Source organism: Cavia porcellus, unplaced genomic scaffold (assembly GCF_034190915.1).
Source record: "Cavia porcellus strain 051 isolate PalLab524CR breed Dunkin Hartley unplaced genomic scaffold, mCavPor4.1 scaffold_16, whole genome shotgun sequence".
Lineage (NCBI taxonomy): Eukaryota > Metazoa > Chordata > Mammalia > Rodentia > Caviidae > Cavia > Cavia porcellus.
The window spans coordinates 59479993-59504003 of record NW_026947499.1 but is presented as its reverse complement, the minus strand read 5'-3'; the positions used below and the strand labels follow the sequence as shown (position 1 = coordinate 59504003).

At 36.9% G+C, this 24011-nt stretch overlaps 1 protein-coding gene across 5 annotated transcripts in view; it reads left to right on the top strand.

Annotated features, from left to right (window-relative positions):
- Positions 1 to 24011, top strand: part of Col12a1 (collagen type XII alpha 1 chain) — a 102796-nt gene that overhangs the window by 13866 nt on the left and 64919 nt on the right. For 3 of the 5 annotated variants that reach the window (XM_063226897.1, XM_063226896.1, XM_013141723.3), the window contains 8 exons: positions 97 to 261; positions 1742 to 1915; positions 4141 to 4431; positions 4768 to 5370; positions 6455 to 6727; positions 9295 to 9567; positions 10899 to 11171; positions 19790 to 20062. The exons of the other annotated variants lie outside the window; for them this stretch is intronic. In XM_063226897.1, the coding sequence (XP_063082967.1) occupies positions 97 to 261; positions 1742 to 1915; positions 4141 to 4431; positions 4768 to 5370; positions 6455 to 6727; positions 9295 to 9567; positions 10899 to 11171; positions 19790 to 20062 (2325 nt within the window). The remainder of the gene's footprint in view (positions 1 to 96; positions 262 to 1741; positions 1916 to 4140; positions 4432 to 4767; positions 5371 to 6454; positions 6728 to 9294; positions 9568 to 10898; positions 11172 to 19789; positions 20063 to 24011) is intronic. 5 annotated transcript variants of the gene reach the window in all.

Genomic DNA, 24011 nt, shown 5'->3' with positions numbered 1-24011 from the left:
TCATGTATTTAATGTCTTTGAAATTAACCACATAGTTTTTGACTTTGGCAAAATTAGGTAGCAGAAAGCAAATGAACGTGTTACTTTTCCCTTTAGGGGACGCTATTGATTATTTAGTGAAAAATACGTTCACGGAATCTGCTGGAGCACGAGTTGGCTTTCCTAAAGTGGCAATTATTATTACGGATGGCAAATCCCAGGATGAAGTGGAAATTCCAGCACGAGAGCTTCGTGATATTGGAGTTGAAGTTTTCTCTTTGGGTAAGTTATATCGCTTGATTATTTTATTCTTGAGCTATTTTATTCTAGAGCTATTTCAATAAACATAATATTTAGGAAGATGAAGGATTGGTTTCCCAAACAAGGGTGCTATTGGAAGTGCTTACTATGTTTTATAGTGTAGTAAAAAGCCAAATTGTCTTTGAGCAAAAATTCTACTTGTCTATTTCCCTCACACAAATTCCCTTAGTACACGCATCAGGAAAGTTTAGTCACATTTTTTGCCAGCTCTCTACTTTTTTTGTTATTCAAAACTTTAATCTTTACTTCTGAAAAATCTATTTCTTTCCAAGCAACTTCTGTTGTTGATATGATATCACGGAAAGAAAGGAAGCAAAAAAAGGGAAAGAAGGGAAAAGAAGGAAGGGACCAAAGGAAGGAGGAAGGAAGGGAAAAAAATCAAACACATTGGCACACAGAATAAGGGTAGTATAATCCAAGAAGTGGCTCCTATTTTGGTTAGTAACCTCAGGTTATAACTAACCTGTACTTGTATTTCTCACCTAATGCAGTGATTAGACTAAGGAATAGTGTCAAACTAGATTTTTCTGAAAAAAAAAATCCTCAGGAATATACACTTAATAATATGAAGTTCTTTAGCCTGAGGACATGTGTGTCCTCTATTTGTATCATTTATAAAGATCACCCACTCTCTACTTTTCAAAGAATGCTGGGCCAGTGGTTCTAATAAGACTCTTCTTGTATTATATTAAATTTTTAAAAATGTGTTTCCTGTATTGTCTTGGTTGCTTTTCTCTCATTGTTGAGACAAAATACCTGATGCCCAAAGTGAAGCAAAGAAAGGTTTGTTTATTTTATAGTTTTTGGAAGTTTCAGTCTATTCTCAGCTGGCTCCAAGGCAGGTTGGCATGATTGAGGGGCCGCTGTTCTTGGCAGCTGCAAGCAACAAGAGCAGAAGGGCAAAATGGGGGGAAAGGTATGCCTCCTTCCCTCCCTTATGCTGTATGCCAGCTACCTACCCCTGGGCAGGTGTGGCACTCACATTGCCAATCCCAGCACTAGACAATGAGCCAATCACAAATGTTAGATTCAGACACTTTCCTGACTGCATGAGGCTTGCGGGGCCACCCAGACACAAACCATAACATATATTATGTAATACTTGAAGAATCCTGAAGGCTCCAGCTCATTCAGGATTCTGCATAAGTAAATATTCTCATTACTTTGGCAGAGACAAATGATAACATGGTTGGAGTGAGATCTCACTGTGTTTACTGAACACTCATTGCCTCTTTGGCTGGCCACTTTATGTGAAATTATAGAATTCCCTTGCCATCTGAACAGTTGTACATTTGTTATGAAATAAAGCAATTCTGGCTCATGGTTTAATAAGGATTTGAAGATGTATTCAGTTGTGAAAGACTGAGAAAATAATAAGGGACCACTGCAGGTTGACACCTTTCCCATTTCAATAGATCTTTGGCCTTTTTATTTTTTTAAGGCATTAAAGCTGCAGATGCAAAAGAACTGAAACAAATTGCATCCACGCCTTCTCTGAGCCATGTCTTCAATGTGGCAAATTTTGATGGAATTGTGGACATTCAGAATGAGATCATCTCCCAAGTGTGCACAGGTGTTGATGAACAGCTTGGTGAACTGGTTAGTGGAGAAGAAGGTGAGTATCTTGTTTGTTCATTGTTTCTCATGTGTTAGAATTTGGTAGCATTTTCAGCTTTATAGGCATCCTGGAAGTAGACATATTTACTTACATGTGTGCCCAACTTTATACGCCTATCCAACATTTTATGCCACCAAATTTTCTCAGCTTGGTAATACTTTTTGTATTTATCTCCCACCATGGAAGATTCAATAAAATGTTCCTGTCATTGTAAATTTCTTAAAAATTGGGGGAAACAAGCTGTGACTTTCTCTTTTTATAAAGACCCTATTGTGCATATTGTCTATCTAGAATCAGGCTCTATTGCTACTTTCTTTAATTATCTTGCCCTCTGGTTTAAACATTGGTAGGCTAGAGACATTTATTTTAGCATTCTATGACTTAATAATAATCTTGTTTTTATTAGTTGGTTGTAACAAGTATTTTCTATCATCATACTCTGCTTAATGTTTTCAAAGCTTTTAAGAATATTTCAAAGATCAATTTGATGCTCCAAAATTGGGAACATTTCACCAATTCTCTCAGTTATCACTTGTAAATACGTAAAAGAAAGAAGAGGCATTTGAAAAAGACATTTCACAAGCATTGTTTTGAACATTAAAAGTTGCAATTTTAAGTCTTTTATATTTTTTCATAATTGTTCTCCATTATGAGAACTGACAAATGATTAAAGATCATTTCTAAATAGCTACATCTTCTACATCTTCAAAACCTGTGAATCTCCAAACCTTGTCTTTTGTCAGTGTTCACTGGCTCTAATTGTGCCTCAGAATTTCTCCATGAGCTCTGAATCCTGATTTTTTCGGTTCTGTATTATAAAATTGGTTTCTCCCCACTTCCAATTTCCTCGAGTTATTTCTCTTTACTCTGCTTTTAAACTACAAATTCCTCACTGAGGAGCAGTTGCATGCAGGCCAGGTAGGGTGAACTTGATTCTGGATGCTTGGAAGCTCCTGCAAGGGAGAGGGCCGCATCCCTGCTGCTCACCCCTGTCTCTGAGCTTTCCTCTCCTCCTTCCTGGTAGCAGCCTGACCTCCCGTTCCCTGTGCTGTCTCTGAGTCACTGAGAAAGTTTGATCAATCACCCAGTGGCCACATCTGTTGCTCCCACAGCCTCTTATTTAAATGTCATTTCACATACTACCTCTCATTGCTTTTTGGGATGAATAAACTTGTGCCTGTTCTTGTAGCCACTTCTTACATACTGTATTTTTGGGGAAGTTGATTCCACTGACATATCTGGAATTTTGAAGACCTGTTTGAAATTTCTTCAAGTAACTTAATTGTTAAATACTTGACTGTGTTCTATAGTAAGAATAAAAAAATTTTAGATTATCAGTATTTGTGTCTCAACACATATATTGTAAACCATTTCAGCTCTGATTGGTTCCACTTTTTTTATTAGTCTAAAGTAAGTAGGATTAGGGTTGTTTAAAATTATAAAAAAGTCTTAATATGTCCTAATTGTTAAGTGCATATTTTTTATTTTATCTTTTAAGGATTGCAATTTTTCTTTTTCCTTTTTTTTTTTTTTTTTTTTTTTGTCTTTTTTTGACACTGGATCTTTGCTATGCAGCTCAGGCTAGCCTTAAGCTCACATTGTAACCTGGATTGGTCTTGAACTCACAAAGATCCTCCTGCCTTAGCCTCTTGAGTGCTGGGATTACAGGCATGCCCCCCCCCCCACAATTTTTTGTTTACAGTGTAAAAGAGAAAAGCTTTCTAAATAATTTAGTGAATCACTGATTAACAAATGCTTATCATGTACCTACTTTGCAATGCTTGTATTTGTTTGTTTATTTATTTATTTTCCTTGCATTGCTGAGGATTAAACCCAGGGCCACTCACTGAGTTACAGAGCCATCAGAGGTTGTTCATACTTTGAAATGTGAAAACAAAGGTAATAGATGAAATACCAAAGCCAAAATGGAAACCTTGGTTCCAGAGAAGGATCAGGTAGCAGATGTCTTAGCCACTAGTTTCTTCCTTTCTTTGTGTTTAAGCTTTTTTGCAACCTGAGTAAAAACTAGACACTGGTTGCTTTCAGTTTGTTACATACAGGTGAAATTAGGGGAGAGAGGGTGTCGGTTAGAAAACCCTACTTGATATAGTCATCATTAATTTAAATGTGGGGAATTGAAGGTCCAGCCCTGCCAACATCTTTAACTTAATCAACAGGGTTGAATCTAGTTGTGTTAACTACTTGTCACTTTTTTTTTTTAGTTGTTGAGCCCCCTTCAAATTTGGTTGCTGCAGAAGTGTCATCAAAATACGTTAAACTAAGGTGGGATCCATCGCCCAGCCCAGTGACTGGTTACAAAGTCCTCCTCATTCCAATGGCTGCGGGTGGCCGACAGCTCGCTTTGAGTGTGGGGCCTCAGACAACCATGCTCAATGTCCGTGACCTCACTGCGGACATGGAATACCAAATCAGTGTGTCTGCCATGAAGGGACTGACATCCAGCGAACCCATTTCAATAACGGAAAAGACCCAGCCCATGAAGGTTCAAGTGGGTAAGTTATAGGTACATTCTTGAGTTTGGGATACAGTTAGGTCTTTTTTGACAGTATGCCCTCCTGGCTCAGGCTTTGTTTTAAACAAAATATCTGCCACAGTTTTCTTTGAGAGAAGCATGCTTGGGGTGAGAAGATAGAGAAGAAAGCGAATGGCAGAATTGCAGGGCTGATTAAAGCATAGGAAATGCTGTGTGGAGATGATTTGGGCAGTTAATGTGAGTTAACGTTCATAAGAAAAAGAAGTAAGCCTGCTTGCTAAGAAAGGCAGCTATGTCTATTTTATTGATTTATTCATATCTGTTGAAGCTTAACAAACTTTCTTTGTCTTTACAGAATGCTCACGTGGTGTGGATATAAAAGCTGATATTGTGTTTTTGGTTGATGGTTCCTACAGCATTGGAATCGCAAACTTTGTTAAAGTTAGAGCCTTTTTGGAAGTTCTTGCAAAAAGTTTTGAGATCTCACCAAATAGGGTACAGATAAGTCTTGTCCAGTATAGCAGGGATCCTCATACTGAGTTCACTTTGAAAGAATTTACCAAAGTAGAAGATATAATTAAAGCTATAAACACCTTCCCCTACAGAGGAGGATCTACAAACACTGGCAAAGCAATGACTTATGTCAGAGAGAAGATATTTGTTCCTAACAAAGGTTCAAGAAGCAATGTACCAAAGGTCATGATCCTCATCACAGATGGGAAATCATCAGATGCTTTCAGAGAGCCTGCCATAAAACTGAGGAATTCAGATGTTGAAATCTTTGCAGTTGGTGTGAAGGATGCAGTTCGCTCAGAGTTGGAAGCTATTGCCTCTCCTCCCGCTGAGACCCATGTGTTCACAGTGGAAGACTTTGATGCTTTTCAGAGGATATCTTTTGAACTCACACAGTCTATCTGTCTTAGAATTGAGCAAGAATTGGCAGCTATAAAGAAAAAAGGTTAGTATAGTTTGCAAAAGGTAATTTCTACATGAACAAAGCCTTTTTGATTGTAACATTGTGGAGGTAATACACTTCTTCAATTCCAATATTATAGAAAATTATCGACCTTAGTTTATTTACTTCTGAAATATGACTCTTTCCTGGGTATGGATTATTTCTTTGAAAGCTGCTTACCCATAACAGTCATCAGATGGTTTTGTTCCTAGATTCTCATGTAGGATTGGGATACAGCTTTATGACATCTGTTTGGCATAATTAGTAACCACTTATTAAGTGTCACTGTGTGTTGGAGATTGAGCTACATTCTTTGGACCAAAGTCTACTTGAACATAGTCCTAGACCTTTGAATATTTTTATGAATTCTCTTTTCTGGATCATTTTTGCGTACCATTCCATACATCTGGACTTCCTTATCTTCTTCGTCATTTGTCTTCATTCCATTTTTTCAGTACTGTTGAAAGTACCACCCCTTTCAGAAGAGTCCTACCATTATAATACCACCCTCATTTTCATTCATATGATGTTCTTATGTACTGCTTTCTTTGTTAATAACTTTGTGCTCTTGTACTCTCTAGTTTGATGGCATGTCCCCTAGGAGAGGCACATTGTCTCTTCTTGTGATTTAGTTTATTAAAGGTTTGGTTTGAGAAATACTTTTCTGTTAAGAAAAATTCCTCAGTTTTACTCCGAGATATCTGTCTATGTAGCACCCTTGTATAACAAGGTTAATATTCAAGTATCAGGGATGAGTAGGAAACTGTGATGCTTCCTTTTAGATCTGTTACTGTTTAAATTTGTCAGAAAGGCCAGTGTACCACTGCTTTGCCTTGAAAAACACAAAATTTGCACTCAGTTTTAAATAGGCATCTGTAACAACATCAGGATGCTCAGAACAGGTGATTAAGAGCTCTTTGCAAGGCTGTGGGGTGTGATTGTCTCAAAAACATCACGCATGGAGAAGTCACTCAGTACACTGGTTTCAATGACTGTTCTCCCATGTGACTGTCTGTTGGAAGCTTATCATATTTGGTCATTTGGTTTTATGGGTTAAAAATGTTAAACTGTCTCTTTTTCTTCATAGCTTATGTGCCTCCAAAGAATCTTAGTTTCTCTGAGGTGACTTCAGATAGTTTCAAAGTCAACTGGGATCCTGCGGGGGAAAATGTGCTTTCTTATCACATCACATACAAAGAGGCCACCGAGGATGACAGCGTCACCGTGGTAGAGCCAGCCTCGAGCACCAGTGTTGTACTTAGCAACCTTAAGCCAGAGACCCTGTACATGGTGAACATGACCGCAGAGTATGAGGATGGCTTCAGTGTTCCTACAGCTGGAGAAGAAACTACCCAAGAAGGTGGGATGGGGCTCCTACCAAGGGTTTCACAAACTACTTGTATATTGTAGAACAAGGTTTCAGTTTGTCATGCCTTTGGAAGATTCAACATCTTTAAAATAAGTTTACCTTTAAGTCTTTTTTTAAAAAAGAAAAATACTTTTAAATGAAGCCCTTAGATTTATTTGGATGAGTTTGAGAAACATTGAGAATTGTTGATACTTATGGAATTCACTTTTGAAGTACTGCTGCTCTCCATCGCTTTCTGTCCTGCATTTTAGTAGTATATGTTAAAGTTCCAGTTGCCTTTGCTAAAGGAGCCAATGGCCGATATGTATGTAATCATATATTACTCTTCTTTTAAAAACTGTAGTGAAATGCATGTAGTATCAAATGTATTAGTTTAGTCCTTTCAAGTATACATTTCAGCAACATTATGTGTATTTATTTGTCATAGTGCCATCATCACCATCTGTCTCAAGAGTGTGCTGAGCTGAAATTCTATAGCTAGAATTATGAACCCATAATTCCCCATTTTCTTGTGCCCCTGCTCCTAGAGACCACCATTCCACTCTCTGTCTCTGTAAATTTGATTGTTCTTGCTTCCTGGGGAGGGACTCATACAATATTTGTCTTTTTGTGTCTGACTTACTTGGTATAATGTCTTCAGTATTCACCCATGTTGCTGTTTGTATCAGAATCTCTTTTCTTTTAAAGGCTGGATGTTATTGTTGTATATATGGACCCCATCTTATCTAACCGCCCACTGATGGGTATTTGAATTGCTTCCTTCTTTTTAGCTGTTATGAGTGTTGCTGTGAACACAGAGTATTAATTTTACCAATATTTTAGGATCTATTTGTATAGATGTATCTATTGGTATGGAGTGGAATACATTTAGATATGATTCATTACATTTGATATTTAAAGAACATCAATTTAACCTGCTTAGGGGAAGTTTAAGACAAAATAATTACTCTTTACATAGAGACTATTACTGAAGATGTAAACTGTTCTTCCTATTATGACTGGAAATAGGAGGGAGAGAGCCCAAAAAAGCAGCAGGAGGAATTTAAGAGTGTTACTAAGAAGTATTTGCTGACAAGGTTGGCATACATTGATGAACTTTATTGAAAAAAGCCAGAGAATGTTTTTCTGTGAAACAGTTTTCAAGTAAGATTGTTATCTTTCTTTTGGGTACGGTTAGGTGCAGTTCTGACTTGACTGGAAAATAAACGAAATGACGTAAGGCCTTCTCTTACAGTTTTTGTGTTTCTGTAGCTTAGAAGTTCATCGATAATATGGGTTTCTGTTGACTTCCTGTCATGCGCACTGACGCCTGAAGGGCCTGGCGCTTCTCCCTCTGCATTTCCAAGTGGCAGGGCTATGTTGCTAGAGATGTTGGGTTTCTGTAAGAGGATGAGGCAGAGATGACCTCGGTTGGAAAGCTGAGAATTTCCTCTAACTTCTGCCATGTTAGGGCATCAGAACTTGGGGCGAAACACTTCCCACTCTCAACTCTTGAAATGGTTGTGCTGTCTGTGATGAGTTTTATTTCTGTGCTTTTAATAGGCTGAACAAGTTTACCTGTTTACTAATGTATTGACACTGCTTTTGGCCATGGAGCATTTTCCTTTTTTTTTTTTTTTTTTTGGTTATTTATAGAACCCCATCTCCCCCCTCCCCAAACTTCTTGTGAAAGCAAACTGTAGCAATACGCGTTAAGCACCCTCCCCATCCCAAAGTAAAGGATTTTTGTATGTGGCCCTCTAGTTATATGTATGCTATAGTTTGGGCCATTGAGCTGCTGCCATAGAACTTGATAATGCCTTTCCTAGTCTACTATTTGCAGGGAAATCTGGGATTTATATGTTCTTTGGTCAATAAGGAAGTTTCTGATTCAAAACTGTCATTAACTAACAATGTGGGCACTCCTGCTGTGTGTTACCTGCTATATTAAATGTTTTCCATGGATTTTTTCATTCAGCCACTACCAATAATTCAATAAGTAGTCATGTTTTACTGCTGGATAATCTGATGCTTGAAATTACCTGTCCATTAAGCTTCAGAGCCAGGGTTCCAACCCATAGGTCTGTCTGCCTCATTTGTTCTGACTAATTTAACCGTATTTCTTGCTATAGATGATGAATCAGGGTGTATACTACTCTTTCCTCTTCTTTTATTTTCTCCTCCCTGGAGTGATCTAGTGATGTGCTGAATTTTCAAGTAAGAATCTAGTGGTTTGTATTCATAGTTTCACTTCATGGATGAGAACGTGATACCCTTGTGTTTGCCTTTGTTCTACAAGCGTTATTCAGCATCTGCCACATACCTGTTCCCTCATCCATATGGTCCAGTTGTTCTCGAACTCAAATGACTGTACAGATAAAACGTTAGTTGTGCAAGGTTTAACAATCTGTTTAATCTTTGGGTAAATAAATATAATAACCAGGAAGTTTGGGGAAAAGAATAAAAGAACTGCTCATGGATTAAAGGAATGCTATAATTTAGTGTTCAAAAAAGCTAGTGTTTTTATTTATCGCCTGAAACTAGTTACATTTTTGAACATACATATTTTTTATTTTCAGTAAAAGGAGCACCTCGAAACCTAAAAGTGACAGATGAGACTACAGATAGTTTTAAAATTACCTGGACTCAAGCTCCTGGAAGAGTTTTAAGGTATCGAATTTTATACAGACCAGTTACTGGCGGGGAAAGCAAAGAAGTTACCACGCCAGCCAATCAGAGGAGGAGAACGCTGGAGAACCTGACACCGGACACAAAGTATGAAGTATCCATCATCCCTGAATACTTCTCAGGACCTGGATCTCCCCTGACCGGAAACGCAGCCACTGAAGAAGGTAGATGAAATAGCTGATCATGTTGTAACAACCCAAATCTTAAAACCTAAAGGAGAAGCTTGACAGCTAACCAGATAACTCAAGTAATGCTATTATTTTTAAAAATAATTTTACCAAATATTTTAATATCATTTGAGTGATGGCCAGGGATTGAAAATCAAATTGCTGGGCACCATGTTGTACTTCTTTGGGAAGATTTATAAACATTATTTTTTTAAAAATTTAAATGGCTGCATATGTTCCTACAATCAAGTCTCATATTTGTTGAAACTATACTATACTAATTTAATATAGAATTTTATTGAGAAAAAATAAGTCTTTTGTACTTTTCATCTTACTCCCTATCTTTAGAATTTTTAATAGGAATAGAAATGCTAAGCACACGGTAGTAATAGTGAACTGTTGCTCACTCCTGTGCAAAACCACCCTGTTGTTCTCTCATTTTGTCACACAGAGGCTCTATGAAGTTGATATTACTATTATTTGTCCCAGTTTTACCAGGGAATCGAGCAAAGGAAGTCAAACCACAGCTTTGTGTGTGTAGCTAAGAAGAGGTGAATCTGGTCCATGGATCTCACTGTCTCCTGAGCTCTCCTCCGACTCCTCAGAGAGCATCCTCCATCCCCACTGCCCTCCCCCTCTGCTCCCACCCCTTTGCCTCGGCCCTGCCACCTTTGCTGCCCATTCCTACTGCCACCTGCTGCCTCCTCTTTTCTCTTCCCTTGGAAGTCATTGCTTAACCTTTTCTCTGTATTGCTGGGCAGCTGGGATTTTGTTTCTTGTGCTGGGTACCATAAAATAACCCAGTAACTCTTCTTCCCTCTGTCTCCTGGAGGAGGACTGGCTGGGTGCTACGTGCCAGGGAAGGGTTGTGTGCCTTGAGACACCTCAGTGATGACAAAGCCTATCTCCTCGGAAAGCTATGAGACCTAAGATGTCACAGTTGTGAAGGGAAGAGTCGCCCCACAGCAGCTGTGCCAAAAGCTTGGTCTCATTTAGCCTGTTCCTTCTCTTTTTCTTTCCAGGGCCAACATCATTTGTACAGTTTTGTCCTTTTTATCCTCTCCACATTGTTTGGTTATTGCCTTTAAGTGTTTGTGACATTGCACTGACGAAGTATTTCCACTGAAGCCTTTCTAAGGAGTGAAAGTCTATATTGTAATGTTAATCAACATGGTGATTGGTTGATTTATTGGTGATTTGTTGATTGTTCAACAGTTTAAATTGCCATAGAGTCATACTACATATGAATTCATATAATGCATGAAAATGTTGAATAGTTTTATTAAATAATGGTTTTGATGTTCTTCTTGTCATTTTTAAAAATGAAGTTAGAGGGAATCCAAGAGACTTAAGAGTTTCAGACCCTACGACATCAACTCTGAAGCTATCTTGGAGTGGGGCACCAGGAAAAGTGAAACAGTATCTCGTCACGTACACTCCGGTGGCAGGAGGGGACACTCAGGAGGTCACTGTGAGGGGAGACAAAACTAACACTGTGCTGAGGCGACTGAGCGAGGGAACCAAATACACTTTATCTGTGACGGCCTTGTATGCATCTGGGGCTGGTGAAGCGCTTTTTGGAGAAGGAGCAACTCTTGAAGGTAATTACAGTCCCACTTGATGGAAATCTCTGAATTTGCTTGTGAGTCTGCATTGAAGAAGCTTAAAATGTTTTCAGAGAGTGCAATGTGCAGCTTTTTTTTCTTTAAGGAATTTACACTGAAAAAATGAAGATGCATACAACTGGTCTGTTAGGGATATAGAATGTAGACAATTGAAAAGAGTTAAACTTGATCGAGAATAAGTGTCCTGGGGGATCTGAGTGCACAAGAAAGGCCACAGAAATGTGTTAATGGTGCCACGGGAGGCTGAAAGGGGAGTGACTGTGCAGTCCCTGAGGCTGAGGGTCCTCTGCAGGCATCTGGGGATGAGGAGTACCTGGCCTTGGGTACATAAGATCATGCAGCAGCGAGTTCTGTTCCCCCAGGACAGAAGTGCTCCAGAGGGGAGCAATTTGCTGAGTTTCTCAACTCAAGTGTACTTTTCGTTTGCCCTGTGCAAATGTACTTGTAAAAGCTTGAGACTACAAGAGCCCAAGTTCTGACTTGTTTTCTAAGCAAATTTTCCTAAAATTTAGTTCCACTGCAGAAGTTCACATTAACACAGTGGCTAGTAAGCACTATCCATAAGAATGATCTGTTTCCTAGGTTTGTGAGAGTTTTTATCAGAGGATCTCATGTATCTTTGGACCTTTTGAGATACACTGGAAGCTTAGGTGAGATTCACCACAGCAACTAAGTAGTGTAAGGAAGAGGAAGTGCAAATTTAAGTAACCACAAAGAAAATGAATTGTAAAGCAAAAAAAAAAAAAATTACTGGTGGATGTTATAGTGAAGTTGATTAGTAGTACTGTATAGTCTATTGCGCTTCTATTGTTATTATTGTATTTTATATTATTTAATTGATTATTGTAATAGAATGAGCCTGAAATTTCTCTTAGGTTATAAAATCACAGTAATATTAAGCAAAATATTCTTTCAATTTGATGGATACTGAGACATAGACGGTTGCAGACGGTATCATTGGCAGGGACAAAGCCTATAAGCAGTTCTGATTGGACACTTAGAGACTTGGTCAAGAATTAAGAACAAATAAACAAGTGAAAAATTATTGTAATCAGAGCAGCGGGGATCAAGCGTTTACTCCAAGTAATCCATACAATCAGTTCTGACAAGAGGATTTAAAGAAAAGGCTCAATGCCAATATGTAGGCACTGATAACTAGAAGAGCCTGGTTTTATTTCTTTGTTGTGCAATTTTGAAATAAATCTTGTCCTTCTGAGCCTCAGTTTTTCCATCTATAAAGAGGGGTCATCTCCCAGAGGTGGTTATGAAGGTCAAGTAAGACAGCAAAATTGTTGGAGAACTGTAAGATACTACATGTATATAAAGTTCATCAAGAGTAAATAAATTATTAGCTCTAGAGCTGATATCCAAGGATCTGGCTTTAGTACATATTTCAGAGACTTGGGCTGTCTGCACAACATCTTTGTCAATAAGAGGCTGAAATGAAAATTGCTTTAACTACCCAGACATAACCCCCCAATAAAACATGTAATCTTTACATCTGCAGCAGCATTCAGGATTTGGGAGTTTTTGCTTTTCTTTTGACTTTTTAAAGTCCTCTTTTGTATATGTTTTTCACAAGTTTTCAGGACAGGGCATGTCTTGGAAATAATTCAGTAGTTTTTCTTTTGGTCATGCCTTTTAACCTTCTGATATTTAACTGCACTGTCTTGCTGCTCAATCAAAACATTATTAATTCTAAAAATGAATGTATTTTTTGCCAGTAATATAGTAAAAATCTTATATAACAAAGTGTACACACACGTATATATGCATTTGACCAGAAAATGTCTCTGGAGGTATGCAGGAAGTAAAATAGGTTAAAAAACCTAGTTTTTCATTTCTTGAGAAAAAAGAAAGCTAGATAATCTTCAAATTTACTTAAAAAATATAGTTAACTCTTTTTATTACCGGTGTGATGGCACACTCCATTGATCCCAGCACTCAGGAGGCTGACACAGGAGGATGGTCTCGAGTTCAAGGACAAGCTGGGCTACATAATGAATTCAAGGCCAGTCTGAACTGCATAATGAAAGAAAAAGAAAGTGTACTTTCTTCTCAAAGTCTCAAAAAAAAAAAAAAAGAAGTGTACTTTTTTTCTTTTCCCATTTACATTACATCTCTTTGGTACAGTGAAGGATCTCTCCCCCACCCTGTGCGCGCGCGCGCGCGCACACACACACACACACACACACACACACACACACACACAGAGAAAGAGAGAGAGAGAGAGAGAGAGAGAGAGAGAGAGAGAGAGAGAGAGAGAGAGAGAAAGTGACCAGCCTGCTTTTATTAGCATATTTACCTCATTGCATTATCTGTGGTAAAATTGACAAATATGTGAAGGCACATTTGCGACTAAATGAAAATAATAGAGGATTTTTGCCCCTGGTTATTCCATTTCATTTTATTATTTTAAGTCAGCCAAATCCACATACCATACACAGGAATAGGACCTGATGGTAAACGCAGCGAGTGGAAAGCCTGGAGAAAGCGCCAGGCAGCCGCTTCAGAGGCTGCTGCTTTTCTAATCTGTTTTCCTCCCGGGAGAGGAGGTGGTAAGAGCAGACTTTGGAGGAACGTGTCTTCTGTGCAGAGACTCAGAGTTAACTTGTGAGAGCTTTCTACAGGTCGAAAAATTTTATATAGATTTCTCCAAGTGCATGTGATTTTTGATTCAAAAAACAAAAAATGTCTTTTTTAAAAAAATGTGTAGAATGATATTCAACAATCTCTAACTTCAGTCTGTTTTTTATTTTTTTATTTTTTTGAAATGCATCCAATCATCAGAAAATTCCTGTTTCTGGAAGAGAGATTTGTTAGCTTTGGCACTGGGGGAGGGAAGGTCATGGTGGTTGGAGTACTGTGGGCAATAGAATCGCAGAGTTTATGACTATTTCAGGTCCAATCTTCGGAGGAACCTAAGCACACGCCATTAGGTTTGATTTACACTGTTTTTCTTCCCTCTGTTGTTATAGTTGATAGGCTTAATGTAATGACTAAAACACTGCAAGTACATGTAAATGCACTTTAAGTCTGGATGGAAACTTTAGTAGTACCATTAATACATAGAGTGAAGAAAGCCTGCTTTATAAACCTCTGAATGAATAATGTTTATTTTTATTCAGAGGCTTACCACAAATGAGTGAAGATATTAGTTTGGGAATAATATAGTTCTCTTAAATTTTTGAGTGTTGTGGTGATGGAAAACATAATTTTTCACGATGTCCTTTGTTTTGGTTGCTGAAGCCGCCTGCTGTCTCCTGACACAAAGGGCTTCCTACAGAATGACCAGGCCAGCTCAGCTGACGTTTTGACAGGAGGAGGCCACTGTCATAGCATAGGGACTCTGAATCGTGTTGGGTAGCACCAGGCTTCCCCAGGATGGGCTACATAGGCCTCTGGGTTTACCTAAATTAATGCTGTCTCATTCAGGCAGGTACATTTCTCATGATCTGAGCATCCACAAGGGGTGATGTAGACATTTAAAAATCATACATCCCTGGTATATCAACATTGAGGTTGTCAGGTAGCAGAAACATTGCTGAATGGTAACTCATAACTCCTTTCCTGTGAGTTAATGACTCATCAGAGAAAAATCTGCATTGCATTGGAGAGGCAACAATGATGGAGGAAATCTTTGTTGCTTGTGCAGACTCTGCAATTGAATGGCAATTTGTTAAAAGGTTTTTAAGAACTGCATGTTACTTAAGTAATCGAGTTAACTTATCAACAGTGAACTTCATTCCTTGGAATGGTGACTATAGTTCATTGGTTGTAAATCAAATGTATTTCCACATGAATGTTATCCAGAGCAGATCTTCTGTGTTCTACTGTGGAAATTTGGATGACTTTTGGGCCGAGCTCTAACGGAAAAGACAAATTGATTTAGCGGAAAGTTTACATTACATTTTCAATTTAACTTCTATTTTTGAAAGTGATATATGGAACACAGTGAAAGCTGGCTGGAACAATGTGTAAGACAAATGCAGTTTCATTTCCTGATGATTAATTTTTCAGTTATCATCATTGGCTAATTTGTGTTATAATTATATTTGAATTGGATGATTACTTGCTTTTCAGAAAGCAAATGGAAAACGGCTAAGAAAATACAGGAAAGTTACTTAAATGAGGCATTAGTTCTCTGGCCTAGGATGTGGAAAAAAAATGTTTAAGTCATGCCCTCATCAATGTTCAGATCATGAGAAATGCACTTGTCCAGATGACTTTCAGTATGAGGAAGATGCCTTTTGAATACATCTGAGTGTGTTTTATAATCAGGACAGAAATGTTGTGTGTCACAGTTTCAACACTTCATAGAATTTTATTTACTTATGTATTTTTATTTTAAAGGAAATAAAACAAAACAAAACAGTGAGAACAATGTTTGGTTTCAACAATAAGACAGAAGGAAATCCCACATAGTTGCTATATTGCATACTGTTATCCTCTAAATAGATGCTCAGACTACTGACCTTAGGCCTGCAAATTCAGTCACACAATAGAAGCATTAAGGTTTCTTTCTTTTTTTTTTTATGTCAGTTGCTATCATCTTAGCCTGTGTTTCTCCGAATCAGCCAGTTACTTGGTGGGAGCAGGATGCTCTTCTTTTCTCCTGCCCATGTGCCAACTGGCTCTGGGAGGGTATGAGTTGGCTTCTTGTTCTCTTCCCAGCCCACATGGCTGCCAAAACAGTAAAGAATTTTATATCTTCAAATCTATGACGCAAATATATTGTCGTTCCTTGAACTTAATTGGTACTGTATGAGAAACAATTGAATTTAGGGGAGACTGTTGAGATAGAGCCAAGGAATAAAAATGATACATACATTAGCTAAGATAACTCATTTGAGATGATTGCTGGAAATGTTATTATCAGAGATAATCATAATACAGGAAGCATGAGCAGATAGTCCAGAAGAGAAGACAGCAAGAATGACAACATTAAGTATTATTGAAAAAATTGTTCACTTTGGGGGAAACTTTGAACAGACCTGGCACTCTAAACATAGCCTTGAGGATGTTAGGAAGAGAAGGAGCTGCTGCTGAAGCAGAAGTAGATCAAGGCCCAGGGAAATGGGAGGTGAAAGGGGGACATGGCTATCTTTGAAACAGGCTCGGATTTGCATCATCTTGCCTCAGCCTCCCAGGGTGCTGGGATTCCACGTGTGCACCTTTATGCCAAGCTAAGGAGCCACATTTGTGAAGTAATGTAAGTGTGAGGGGTCCTCCCTACACTAGCCAAGCACATCTTCCAAATAAAGGCCTCTTTAGGGTTCACAGAGCAGCAAAAAGCAGAGTGGGTGGTGAGGATACAGAACAGTAATGGAAATCACATGGTAGATTGAAATGATTTCAGAAATATCAGTACTTCGGCACAGTTCTAACTCTCTGATTTAATCAATGTGGACAGGGTGATTCTATGTACCGATCAGGGCCAGACCAAGTAGTCTGCTGCCAAGGACTAGGATCCTGGGGATTAACGTAGCCTGTAGCTGGACTGCGTGTTTGACTGCACTCTCACTCCTAGCCGGAGTGGCCACTTGCCAGCCTGCTTCTTGCTAGTTGTACTATAGGTTACTTCATTTTCTTGTGATTTGATGTTTGGCCAAGTCAAGATCCCAGGTTAAATCTCCAGGGCTTACAGTTCTGGCAAAACATACTTACCTTGAATATATTGTTTCCTCAAAATTTTTGGGTATGGTGTGACACACTGCTCAATCCTGCTGTTTTTTTTTTTGTTTTGTTTTTGAGAAACAAATTTATGAATATGTTTAAGAAAAGTATAAATTTATTTAGAAACATTCTTATCAAATTGATGATGGACATGAAAATACTATATGAAGTAACTGTCCTCTCAATTTTGACTTCTGAATTGAGACATCTTTTCCCTTTCCTGGAGTTAATATTTCTTTGTCACTAACATGGAATATTGTGATGCTAGTGCCTTCAAATGAGGTCTTTACATACCATGGGCAGAAACTATGGCTTTCAGGGGATTTTTTTCCCCTATGACTAAGAACCTGCTCACTCAGATTGATGTTGTTATGACATTTTAATGACAACTTGAATTTTTTTAATGTGGTGTTTCATTTGCATCTTAAAATGTGCTTTTGTAGATTATTTTTGCAAAGGTCTTTATCACAACTTTACTAGTATTTTGTTCAGCTTCAGAGGTCTTGAAAGCATTAAAATGGTTGAAATATTTGCGGAGATATGTCTAGTGAGCTGCTGTCCTTTTTTATAAGCTCGGAAATGTCTTTGTGAGTGTATTTTTGCTTCAGCCACAATTCTCTTCTCACTATTTTTGTCATAGTGAAATCATTAGCCTGTTTGTGAGATGGACAACAATTGCCATGGAAACAATGTCACAAATTAAGTTCCATAGCAAGAAAGGAGAAAAGCTAAAAACCATACTGTTAGGAAAAACAGAAGCCGGAATTATTGCTTGTAAACCACCCTAAAACAAACTTGGAAGATAATTCCTACTTTTTACTTACTTTTGATTTCAACTTTTTTGGAATTCATTAATGAGGTACTTAGCACATTTAAATTCAAAGTCACTTTGACATAAGGTTATTTCTCATGAGTCATTCCTAACTGAAACTCACAAAATTTAGAAAAAAGAATATGTGGGAAAATGATGTATATTAAGCAAAAGGAAAAATTTAATGCACGCGTTTAAATATAGAGACATTAAAATGTGGACACTAGCAGTTAACATAATACTTACTTAAGGAAATAAAAACCAGCCAACCAACTAACCAACCAATGAACCAGCTGAATAACTGAAACAAATCAAAGAGACAAATTGAAATGCACTTTTATATTACCTAAAGTAGAGAAATAGAAAAATATAAGAACAAATAACATCTAACAAAGATTTTTCAAGAGAACTAGCCTCAGGTACTTGGGGAAAGAAAATAAATTGCTAAAAATAAACTCCTTTCCTTCCTTCCTATCCCCTTTCCTTCTTCCTCTTTTTCTTCTTTTCTTTTCTCTCTACCTTTTTCTTGTGCTGAGGATGAAACTCAGTTTCTCACACATGCCAGACATGTGTTCTATCACTAAGCTACATTCCCAGAGAAAATAATTATTCTTGGTCACAGTAAAATATGTTATCTAATGTCCTTCCAGAGATGAGATGTTTTGTTAGTAATTTAAGTTATATATAATGGAGTTAGAATTTTTCACTTAAGCGTGGCTCTGATAGTATATTTAGTTCCTGTTTTACTTACTTTTTGCTCTAAATTCAGTTATGATAGGCTTTTGTCTACTGGTGTTTCTTTTTCATTCTTCATCTGTATGTGCTGAAATCTAATTGTCTAACTGTGAGTAACTTTGAAGTACTCATTTTTACTCTTTGATTCAAGTAAAATATAGTCTCAGTTTTTTATATATCTTGTGCTTGATATACAACAGAAACTGATATATAATTTGCATAAATACACAATTATTGGCAAAATGTATGCTGAGAAAGCAGATCGTTTTATAGTTACGTTATACTGTGGCCTAAACCCTAGGATAAGTAGTTGGTATGAAGTGACCTGTATATTGGTAAACGTCTGTGCCTCCTATTAGTTTGAAATTTTTATTTTTTCCATTTGTATTGTATTGTATTTTTTTCAATGAAAGAGCCAAAATCTAGTAGCAGATGTTTTCAATCAGCTACAAGTGCTATATTTCATTTTGATGAGTAATCATTTTTATGTTTTCCAGAATTGATTGTTTTAGTTTTGTTAGAGTTAAGCTATATTGAAAACTTACACTCCTACTTTTTAAGCTGTATGAAAAAAATATGTTTCTTCAGAAAATGATTAATGGAGCCAAGGTTCACAAGTGATATATGATTATTGTGGCTGTTATAAATCGAAACAGCTTATTTAAATTAGACTGTAGAAGAAAAATTTATGGTAAAAAAGTATACTTGTGAACAATGGGCTATGTCATAAGGCAGACAAAAATGTGACAAAATTTTGGGATTTAGACACATATTCTTTCAAATTGACATGTCACCTTTGTCTTGTACTCTGACTGGGTGTATCAGAACAAGGCTTAATGATAGGAATCAAATATAATTCTGAAGTTTTACTCCATCAATCTGTTCCATAAGGAGTATAAGACACACAGCTCAGAAAGAAGAAATGAGCTGTTTTAGACCAGTCCAGTGCAGTAGTCACTTTCCTGTCTCTGGAACACAGTACCCAACACCTGCCACTTATAGGACAAACTTAATTTGCTTCATGGTTCAAGGTATTCAGTACATGGGCAGCTGACTCCAGACAGTAACATCATGTCAGAAGGGCATGTGGGGCAAAGATGCTCAATTTATGGCACTCAAAAAGCAGACAGCACCAGAAAGTAAGGGAAAAGGGACCAGATATAAACCCCAAGGTCACATCCCCATTACCCACCCAGACTCAACGAGAAGTGTACTTTACCAATCCCTCAGGTAGATTCAGGCCAGTCAAGTTCAGACTGTTTAACTAAACCACCATATCTACTCTGAATCTAGCAAGTTAGGAAGCCTACCAAAATGAATGAAGACTTAAATATCTATAAGATATTTAAAAGGTCTTGAATTTCTGTTCCAGAACGTGGTTCACCTCAAAATTTAGTCACTAAAGACATCACTGACACAACAATTGGGGCTTACTGGACGTCTGCTCCAGGAATGGTTCGTGGATACAGGGTTTCATGGAAATCGCTTTATGATGATATTGACACTGGAGAGAAAAATCTTCCTGGAGATACTGTTCACACTGTAATAGAAAATCTGCAGCCAGAGACCAAGTACAAAATTTCAATTTTTGCAACTTACGGCAGCGGAGAAGGAGAACCTCTGACTGGAGATGCCACAACTGAATGTAGGTAACACCACAGGTGTGTTTGGGTGTGTGGGAGCTATGATACAGCCATCAGCTCAAATGGATGTAGCTTAACCACCTGAATTTTTTCCTTCATGTGGTGGGGACTGAACAGTTATGATTTTTAAAGAATGTGGTTTAAATTCAGATAACATTAGGATGTAAAAGTACATGAAACTTTCGAGATAGTCAATCTCTTTCAATTACATATAGTTGTCTTTTCTTTTTAACTTGGTGGACGAGCAACAAGGTAGGATATATCTAACTAGTAAAAAAAATGAGGAACCTTGGAGAAGGTATTCAAACCAATTTATATAGTAGTTGTATTTTCTTCGTCAGGTTACTTAACCTTCCTTGGATCCCAGTTTCCTACCTTGTAGAATGCAGATAATCGAATCCTTTAGAGTTGTCATGAAGGTGCAATCAAATAACACACATAGCACCAAGCTTAGTGCTTGGTCACTTAGAAATGTTCGATAAGTGGTAAGTGGCTATTGAGATTATGATTTTCATGTAACAAAGCTAACTCCTAAATTAGTCTTCTTTATTTAAATTTTATTTTAAAGAGATTAAGACAAAAGAGGGCAGAACAAAGCAGATCAAGATAGAACAATGTAAGCAACGCAGTACTTCACCACAAGGCAACCCAATATTAACAGTTGCTACCATAATGTCTCTTTCTTTAAAATAGTTGAGCATACCTTCACATACAATAGTATCAAACATAACAAAATAGTATAAAGCCATTCAAGAGAATGAAAGTATTATAGGGCATTCAGAACCAAGTAACAGAAAATGAACAATGGCTACTATATAATATCATCTTGCTTTGAAGTCCTACCATGCTTTTGTTCTTCTGTTTCCATTGGTTCTATCATGTTGTATCTTATTGGATTTTAATATGTGTGATAGCATAAACAAATTTTTTATGGAAAATGTGTCTCTTTATTTTGTTTCTATTATATCTGGTAAGGTTATAGCAAAAGCCTGCTGAGTTTTCTGGTGGCTCTAGCACTCTATTTCATTAATACTCTTTCTCATGAATAATTGTGGTCAATGTGTCATGGTTCATCACCTGGCTGGTGAAGGATGTGTGATTTGTAATATCTTTCCTAGAGAGCTGTTGGTTTGTTGGATGTGTTGATTCAGGGTCAGTGGTTGTGACAACTGCACCATTTTGTTGGCTATGTTGGTAACGAGGAAGGCTGTGCATGCGTGGTCAGGGAAGGGCTCATGAGGAATCTTGATACTTTCTGTTCAGTTTTTCTAGGGACCTAAAACTGTTCTAAAAGACAAATTCTATTAGGAACAAACTCAAACAAAACCTAACCAAAAAAATTTTAAAAGCATGAATATTTCTAAATATTTGTTGAAAAAATCTTTATTGCTTTTGTTTTCAGAAGATTTTAGGAAATGGAAAGAAATGGAGTGCTCTTGTGTTTTCTTCTGTTAGAAAGAAGTCAAAGAATTTGGTAAATTTTTCCCTGAAAAAAAGAGAAGGGAAAGTGCTATGTGGATTTTCAGTTAAGTCCCACATCCTGATTCAAATTGTCCTTTTCTAAAATCTTTTGGTCTGAGGGATTCATTTTCTTTTTTATCGCTGGCAAGCTTAGTTGGATATGTCTAAGTTTAAAGTTGTCTGAATTAACCAGCTTTCAAAAAAATCAAACTCCTTTAGGAAATTTGTGAAAAGACATATTTCTCATATAATTATATGATTGGTTTCCATAGTACTGCATGAAATCTGTGTCTGGAATATATTTGCTGATGTAGAACCTGGCAGAAATTTATTCTTTATTTCTCATGGAAATTAATTTTGTTGTAGGAGAAGCCATGTTGTAAACTTTGGCCAGACATGACACATAGAGGTAAAATTATTTATATGACTTACAACAAATTTCATATGGCTGAAAATTATAAGACTGTAGGCATTTAGAAGAATTAAAAATTTTTCTCATCTATTGGATCTTTTTCCAAAAATGACTTAGCTTTCAGCTAATTATTTGGAGTTGAAAAATCTCCCCAAGTGTTGTGTTTTAGCTAAAAGCAATTATGTTAGCAGAAACTGTAAATAAAATTTTGTGTCTTAGAAGATGAGCATTTAAGAACTTCCCAGTTTTGATGGATAATTGATTGCTTTAAACATTAGTGAACAAAAAAAGCCTCTTTTGAACTAGAAGCTGACTTGGAAGGAATGAAATGTTTATTTCTTAGAGTGTATGAAAACTGCTGAAATGTCTGTGGAAGTGAGCGGACACATGGACCTTTCTCTGTTCTGCTTTGTTTTATTCTACATCACTCTGTGTGGGAAGCAGAAAAAGACTTTCAGACCCATGAGTGAGATCCAGTTTCTACATGGCCGCTGAATCCTGAGCGGGAGACAGCTCTACTCAGTCCCAGACCAGGCTTGCATAGTTTCATGGGTGCTTCAAAGGTGATTTAGGATTGCTTTCTCCTGGAACTCAAGGAGTAGTCCAGAGATGTTGACAGAATGAAACCCTGAGTTGGAACTGGAAGCCAACACAGGGAATGCTGTGTATTGTGCCTCCTGAGGCTAACTGGATCAGCAAAGATACAGGGCAAATTTGAAAGGGCCCCCAAAGAGGTCCTAAAATATGAGAACTCAGTGTGTGAGGAAGTTACAGTGTTTTATAGCATGTGAAATACTTAGAAATGACCTGAAAATCTTGTTTTTGAATTAGGGAGAACAAACAAGACTTGTTTTTTTCTTTCCTAAAATTAATCTTCCTATGAAAACTAAGATGTGATGTAACATAATTTATTTAAATTCTGTTCCCTTATTATGAAAGGGAAGAATACAAATGAGGGCCACAGAATAAGTCTAAATATGAAACACAGCATTTTGTGGTTTTTAAAAAAACATCTTTGAGTGTGGAAAGATTTTAATATTTGGAATTCTATTCTTTTGGGAATGCAGGTTTCTTTTTAGGCCAACACTCATAAGATTTAAATTTCCATTTTTCTCAATTTTGAGTTATGTAAAATTGATCTGAGAGTTTTTTTTAAAAGAGGGATGTTTTATTCCACTGAGTAAAAATTTAAGAAGGAAACAGGAAATCATAAATGTGTTTCAGCACAATGCCTTCTAGAAAAGTGTCAGAGATTGATTAATTTATGGAATGTTTGTGAGCATTTGGTAATGATTATTATCCAGGTAGATTATTTTTCTGTGTACTGTTCTTTGCCATACAATTTTCAAAACTCTAGGTAAAGTATTCTGTTTTTGTTTAGAAAAAACATACTTGATATATTTTCTTTTAATAGTTTACTCACTTACAGAATAGTAATAGAGAACTGAGCATTAATCTGAACAAATTTTAATATTTTCAGAAAGCAATGGATTTGGCTGAGATTTCTCTTTAGTTTCTTTAAATACTATAATAAAATTTCAACTAATCTATTCTTGGTTAAAAGTATTACATTCACATCTTTGAGCAACTTTCATCATAACTGTATAATGAATTTCTTTGTTTTATTATTCCTATCTGTGTTTTCTATATGTAATGTAACATTTTAAAACATCTGAGTGCTTTCACAATTTTCTTTTTATTAGTGATTTTTAGGTAATCTGGTTATTATGTATGTTAATGTAATTCTCCTTGTATTTTGTGTGCTTGAGGCTCAAAGAGCTTCTTAGATCTGTGAGTTTATAGTATTTTTTGTAGAATTAGAGAACATTAAGCCCATTATTTCTGTAAATATTTTACTTATTCCAACCCTACTGCCTTCAAGTATTCTAATTACACATGTATAGTTTATATAAATTGTACACATATAAATGTATGTGAAGTCACACAGCACGCTGGTGCTCTGCTTATTTCTTCCATCTATTTTTCTCTTATGTTTCATTTTTAAATTTCTACTGACACATTACCAACTTTGCCGATCATTGTTTTGTAATTTTCATGTATTGTAAATTCTACCCTGT